Source organism: Rhamphochromis longiceps, linkage group LG4 (genome assembly GCF_057381845.1).
Source record: "Rhamphochromis longiceps isolate RC_006_pf linkage group LG4, R_longiceps_female_GT1.1, whole genome shotgun sequence".
Taxonomy (NCBI): Eukaryota; Metazoa; Chordata; class Actinopteri; order Cichliformes; family Cichlidae; genus Rhamphochromis; species Rhamphochromis longiceps.
The window spans coordinates 21,742,535-21,749,491 of NC_140560.1; the positions used below are offsets into that span (position 1 = coordinate 21,742,535).

The window sequence follows — 6,957 nt, forward strand, 5'->3', positions numbered from 1 at the left end:
GTTGGCTGCTCTTTAAAGAGTGTTTTATAATAACAGCAATTACTTGGTACATTCTGAATCACATGTAACAGCAGCTAGCAGTAGCTGACCACACAAACCAAACTGCTTTTCTCTTGTGACCAGGGGCCTGTTCTTCGTACGTCGCTTACTACATCCAAGATCAAATGACACATCCAAGACCAAACCATCGCGCTAACCGTGAGCGCGCTAATCCGGTTCCCCGAACACACCTGCTGTTGACGATTAGTACAGCTGGACGCAGTAATGTGACATCACTGGGTGTCGTAAAAGGGGCTACGCATCGATAGTAGAAACATTGATCGGCAACCCTCTGATTGGTCGGCGAAAATGTCGACGGAGCGCGCTCGGCTCGGTATTTTTCGGCAGCAGAGCAAGAACTCTTGAGTGAGGGATTTCAGGAGTTTCAGAGTTTAATCAGAACGCAAGGGAACACTGCAAAGGCTGCAAAAGCAAGGAGCGAGGGCTGGCAGGAAGTTGCTGACAAATTAAACTCGTAAGTAATTTAATAATAACAATAATAATGGAGTGGATTTATATAGCGCTTTCCAAGGCACCCAAAGCGCTTTACAATGCCACTATTCAGTCACTCTCACATTCACACACTGGTGGAGGCAGCTACAGTTGTAGCCACAGCTGCCCTGGGGCAGACTGACAGAAGCCAGGCTGCCATATCGCGCCATCGGCCCCTCTGGCCAACACCAGTAGGCGGTAGGGTAGATTTATTATATTACACTATATTATCCAATATTATATTACATTATATTATAATATGTTATATTTTATCCTCTTTCACATTAGAGCCACGACAGGACCCACTAGAACATGGGAACAGGTAAAAGTGAAATATAAGAATGTTCTACAGAATGGTAATATTTATCACTTATATTGCTTTTAGTCTCTTGGAAAGAGACCCTGAAATAATCTGTTTGTTTATAACAGCAACCAAGAAAAGGGCAGAGCAAAAAAAGACAGGTGGTGGTCCTGCACCCCCTCGTCAACAAGTTGGTTAAGTGAATAATACCCTCACGGGAAAATCGATATCTCTCTATGAGCACACTGTCGCGCTGAGCTAAAGGATCCTGTCTATCCTGCAATATACGCTGAATTCTGAGGACTCTCCTTATCAATCTTGCACCTTCCGCAATGGGTGGCTCGCGTATACGGACAGGACATGGCTGCGACAGGCTTCCCAAATCCACCTTCGCTTTTATAGCCGTGGTCTCTCATCTTGATTACACGAAGTAATTTACAATTACTACTCTGAAATATGAATTACATCTGTAATAATCACATACATGTAATAGAATGTTAATAGTTCATTTCCCTTTTTTAGGAAATGACCTGTATGTATCTGTGTGACATCAATAAATGGATCAGGTGCTGCATTGTCTTTAGTTACATTGATGTTATTTATTTATGGTGAAACAGTGGTGGAATATCGCTGTTGCTTTCGTATGAATGACGCGGGCATACCTGCGTGGCCGCGATCTAATCCTGTTTACATAAAGTAAACCTGCTCCCCAGCAGGTTTACGCTTACGGCTCTGTTGCTATGACAGCAAGTCCCGGATGGGCTTCGGGGAACCGAACGATCCAGGATCACGCGAAATCGTCAACAATCTCATCCAGCTAACTCACTTAGCGCGGTACGAAGAACAGGCCCCATCTCAGCCGATATCAATACTGTTGTTTAGCTGTTTGGGCAATAGTCCCACTTTGTAGTCCCTCTAACATGCTGGAAGTGCTGAAAAGTCAAAGTTAGCCATTGTTTGAGTCTCACCTCTGTTTCAGCCTGAACTGAATGAGGAAGTAGTCACTAATGCTAACTCTGTATCACAGTGACCATGAGAAAGCTATTTATCAAGACTTGGTCAAATAAAAGAGTTTTGCATTGTTAAACATTTCACTGGTTTGATCTTCCTTTAGTGTTAAATGCTAAGAGAAAATAAAATATATCTATGTTGAGCTGCTTCAGCTTTTATTTTATTTAATTTTTTTTAAACAACATTTAACCGAATGAAATGGGCAGAGACTAAATGAATATTTTTGCTTTGGGGGTTATCCGCAGGCTGCTGATGACAGTCAAAGAACATAAAAGTCTAGAAAGAAAACAAAAATTGTCACCACGTTGGCCTACGTGCCACAGATCAAAATTCCTCAGAAGACAGGAAGAAATATTTACGGCCCACAGAAGGAAAGAGATGCCATTTCCCCCCCACTAACTTCCTCATCTGGCTTTAACAATGGTGGTTTCTTTCTTAAGAAATTAGTTATGAGTAGTTGTTTGCAGCAATACTTTATGGTCTTTGGTTTTAGACCAACAGCAGGAAATCCAATAATTACTCACACAAAAAAAAAAACACTTTCATAGGCGTGCATAATAAATCCATATTTATATATCAGAATCAAAGCTGTATGGATTTAAAAGAAGTGGTGCTCTATATTGTCAGGTATTTTTGTAAATTAATAAAATAAACTAGCAACGCTACCATTACAAACACTAGTTGTTCTTTTCATTACACCACATGTGTCATTTGTGCTACTTCATTATCTTCATGATCATGCAAATTGATCCTCTAATATATAAAAAATATTTTTGATCATTTCTGTGTTTAATTTATTCTACTTTTTTTTCTTCTTGTAAAAAAAAAGTGCTACACAGAACGAAACATCACACAACATATTATCAAACAAAATTAACATTAAGCTTTACATTTGGATTAGACAAAGTCTCCAGGAAATGAATGTGTGTGTGTGTGTGTGTGTGTGTGTGTGTGTGTGTGTGTGTGTGTGTGTGTGTGTGTGTGTGTGTGTGTGTGTGTGTGTGTGTGTGTGTGACAAAGAAAGAAAGAGAGAGAAAATCAGGAGTAAATTCTGTTCTTTTTTCAAAAATGAACACTAAAAAAAACAAAAACTGCAGTTTTATATAAATATCAATATAAATTCAACTTTTTTGTGAAAATATATTTTGTGTGATATGCACCAAAGCTAATTTGCAAGAATTTCCAGCATGTACACAACTGCAGATTTTCCCCCTCTGGTTGCCTACGTAAACCAGAGCCACACCTGCTCCGGTGGAGGAAGCATAAATTCACCTGCAGAGCCTCACTGCTTCAGTCACATACCTGGAAAAGGCTGAGCTAGTTTGACTGCAGCTCCCAAGCACCCATCTGTGCTGTCATTATGGAGGCTAAGCAGTATCCCATAAGCATCCATCTAGTTGGAGTACTGCAGAAGGAAAAGACCAAAGTAAGCAGCAAAGGATTTTTCACTTTCCTGGTTCTATGTGTGGGTATTTTTATTAAATAAAATGCGTGCCTCTCCTGAGAAAAGCTGCCTTTTCTTTTCCAGTTTTACAAGACTTCTGTGCTTTGGTCCGACGAGAGCAGTGTTGTGATTTACAGACGTTTTCGAGAATTCATGAATATGCACGTGAGTATAAAACACCTTCTTTCTTTTGTTTTTTCCAAGTTGCACATATCCAGGTAACTTTTGTTTTGTTACTCAAATTATTTCTCACAGAAACAACTGAAGAAAGCATTCCCACCTGCAAACAAGCTGAGAAAATCTGACAGAATTGTCCCCAGATTTCGAGGTATGTTCGGGTCATGTAGACCACACTTGCTGCTTTACAAGAATCGCATGGTTCACTTACAGACCGATGGGATTGTAACTAAAATCGTTCTCTGGGATTTCAGAGGGGAGGGTGAAGCAAAAAAGTCGAGGGAAAGCCCCAACCAAGTCACTGGTGCGCCTGAAATATTTGCAGAAATATTGCAATGCAGTCCTGTCCTGTGACCAGCGAGTGACTCAGTCTGCAGAGCTCATCCAGTTCTTGAACCCTAAAGACCAGGACCTGCAGCCGGACTTTGCCAAAAACGGGTACGGCTAAACATTTATTACACAATAAATGTTTTATAATAGCTTTTAGTTAAAGTTACCCACACAGATCTAATTTAGGGACCGTAACATTTGCAAAATCTTGTATCTGCAGGTTCAATCTTCTGAGTGCACGAGTACATAAATAAATATGTATAATGCAAGATGAATGCATGACTCTGACATTGTGCACGTCTGTGTTGCTCTTCCTCCTCAGCATCATCATCATGCCCCCGGAGGATGAACTCAGAAGCGAAGGACTTCACGCAAACGCCGGTGAAGTGACCCAGCCGTTTATCACAGAAGCATACACGTGTGTCGCCCCGTATGACACCAAAGACTCCAAGAACAAACCTTTGAAAGTAGCCAAGGGTGACAAACTCGATGTGGTCATCAAAGACAAAGGAGGTGAGCCGACAGCTTTCAGTTAACACGGATAACTCAATGTGAGCAGTAAAATGCATGTTTCTGGTGATTCAGGATGGTGGCTGGTGGAGACTGAAGACAGGCGGATGGCCTGGTTTCCTGCACCCTATCTGGAGAGGACAAATGATGATAATGAAGATCATGAGGAGATTCCTGAAAAAGGTACACATAGCTACAGTTTTTCTTGTACCCTTTCTCACGACATTGCACTCTCATTATGTATTTCCTTATTCAGTGAATATCATTCATATTGCAAAGCATTATGTCTAATCCTTCATTCTCTCTCCAGGAGCACTCTACACTGCAGTCAAGAGCTACAAGGCCACCAAAACTGACGAGGTGACCGTAACCATAGGTGCTGTGGTGGAAGTCCTGCAGAAGTCTGAAAATGGCTGGTGGCTCGTCAGGTATTCTAGCCTGGGCTGAAACTTTTATTTCAAGTTATTTTGTTACAGATTCTTGCAAGCCATGAGAGTTGCAGCCACCCAGATCTTTCTCTGTGACTGCCAAAAAGCCAGAAACACAGGTTGGGTCGCATGAACATTAGTACGCAACGATGAACAGCTGATAAAAGAAAAGACAGGCTCAGTGAGTGTCACTGCCCTGTCAACCAATCAGCAGAGGCAACTCAAATGAGATGAATAATCTATTTTAAGCACAGACAGTTAATGACCGATTATGTTTTCATGGTAATTTCCTTTGAAAAAGAAATTTAAATCTCTTCCGAATTTAAAAAAGAATAAATAGAAGAATTTTGTACCATAGCACAGCCTGATTTAACTGGATTTCTTTCATAACATCGGTTGTCATGGCTTAAAGTTTCACAAAAGGCCTGACACTTGTTATGTAGCCATGTATGTGGAAATAAAAGAACGATGCATGATTTCCAATTTTAAATTACTTTGATTTCTTCATTCTTGTCATCTAACAGATCCAGTGGGAAAATGGGTTACATTCCCACCATGATACTGCAGCCCCACCGCTACCCTCATATTCATAACACTTCCCATCACCTGGATCAGCGCCGCCACACTTCCCTTCTCGTTCCATCCTCGAATCTGGAACAGCACTCCCAACTGAGCCTCTCCCAAGGAAGCCTGCTGCAACATCCCCCCGTAAGGTCTTCGTCACCTCTCCTGATCCTGCCGGAGAGTAGGCAGAGGTCTGTGTCTCTTGAGGTTTTGTCTGAACAACCTCATGCACAGCCTGCTGCAAACAGTACCAGTGCTGCTACCGATATCTCCACTTCACCCACCTCTCCCTCTCACCCTCCTCCGCCCGTGATCACGGTGAAGATGGATGGAGAGGACGAAGAACGCGTCCTCTCCAGGAGTCAGACGGAGGATAGTGAGGATAGCTTTATGAGAGACAGCACCGACTTCAGCTTCAGTGACGACTCCAGCTTTAACTCGTCCCTGAACCTGAGCCCCACTGCCAATGATGAATGGCTGCGTCTCAGCCGCACGCCTCCACCGGGGACGAGCAACACCCTCAGCCCAACGAGCGGCCCAGGGGGGAGGCTGATCTCGAGTGTCTCTGATCCCACGCTCTACAAATTACCCAAAATACCTAAGGTGCCACCCAGACCGAGCGCCCAGGAGATCCTCTCCCGGTGTACTTCTGTCACCCGCAAGAATGCAGCAAAAGGTGCTCTGTCACCCAAGCTGAGATCATCAGCCGATAAAGTTCCTGTTTGAAAAGTAAAGCTTTATTTTTGTCACTGTTGAAGTGATAAAAGTACAGAAGAACAACTGTTCTTTTGTTTTAGATGATTAGATGAATATGTGATGGCTCCTGTATCATCACCACTTTGACCAATCGATCATTTAACATGCCTCGTTTTATTTTCCATACTGGAAGCCTTGTGTTGTGCCTTATATGCATATAGTCTGTGTAGATTCCACAAACGATGGCTCTTCTGCTCATTTTGACTGCAGGAAAAGTAAATGTTTGTCTGCATACCAGTGTGTGGAAGTTGTTTAAATTCCTGTTGAAAAACCTTCGCAGCCTATCCCGCCGCCTGCGCATGCGGATAGTCAACAAACACACACTTCATTATCTGATCTGGGTGCACTCGTGTTACTGAGTAGCTGAGAGCAAATAAAAGCATTTTGGGGAACTCAACCTGTTTGTTTTGGCATGTTTCACATCTAAACCTTGTTTCAAACACATGAAGTTAGAAGGAAAATGTTGCAGTTCGGTTTTGAATGTCATAAAATCAGAGGCTTAGAGGACAATCTCGCCCTTGCTTGGGTTTCCTCCAAGAGCGCCGGCTTCACCTGTCATTTAAAAGCATGATAGGTTTACTTCTTGATTCCAAGAGTCAACTAGGGTTAAAACTCTAGTTGAGCTGGTTTATTCAATACTGACATTTCCCATAATGGAACTAATAATACACCTTTAGACATCCTGCTTTTGCTTTCATACCTTCAGCTTGTTTTACACTTTCAGGGGCCTGTGCTGCAAAAACCTGGATGAACCAGGAAGATAAAGCTGTATCTAAACTAAAGGACATTTTTCAGCCGTTTTCCATGCTGAGCATGAATCCTCAAGAACTGCAGTCCTTATCTAAAGCCTGCCAGGAAACCACAACTCGTGCTGGCGCTCACTCACATAGCAGATGGTCTGGTTC

General features: G+C 42.4%; 1 protein-coding gene across 3 annotated transcripts; it reads left to right on the plus strand.

The window, feature by feature from the left end:
- The first annotated feature begins 186 nt into the window (after positions 1-186).
- noxo1a (NADPH oxidase organizer 1a) lies at positions 187-6,466 on the plus strand. Of its 3 annotated transcripts, XM_085403775.1 has the most exons (10): positions 187-729; positions 820-853; positions 961-3,269; positions 3,372-3,452; positions 3,543-3,615; positions 3,719-3,902; positions 4,117-4,307; positions 4,380-4,487; positions 4,615-4,732; positions 5,257-6,466. In XM_085403775.1, the coding sequence occupies exons 3-10, from the start codon at positions 3,204-3,206 to the stop codon at positions 6,020-6,022; spliced, it is 1,587 nt and encodes a 528-aa protein (XP_085259901.1). In that variant the 5' UTR covers positions 187-729; positions 820-853; positions 961-3,203; the 3' UTR covers positions 6,023-6,466. The 3 variants fall into 3 exon arrangements, with proteins under 3 accessions (XP_085259901.1, XP_085259902.1, XP_085259903.1); XM_085403776.1 differs by lacking the exon at positions 820-853 and having other exon boundaries at positions 187-514; positions 3,030-3,269; XM_085403777.1 differs by lacking the exons at positions 820-853; positions 961-3,269 and having other exon boundaries at positions 187-514.
- Positions 6,467-6,957: the final 491 nt, after the last annotated feature.

Excerpts from the sequence above, each read along its gene's own strand:
- noxo1a (XM_085403775.1), top strand. The coding sequence starts at position 3,204 with ATGGAGGCTAAGCAGTATCCCATAAGCATCCATCTAGTTGGAGTACTG. Across the intron at positions 3,616-3,718 it reads AATTGTCCCCAGATTTCGAG|AGGGGAGGGTGAAGCAAAAA; the intron begins GTATGTTCGGGT and ends CTGGGATTTCAG. Across the intron at positions 4,488-4,614 it reads TGAGGAGATTCCTGAAAAAG|GAGCACTCTACACTGCAGTC; the intron begins GTACACATAGCT and ends TTCTCTCTCCAG.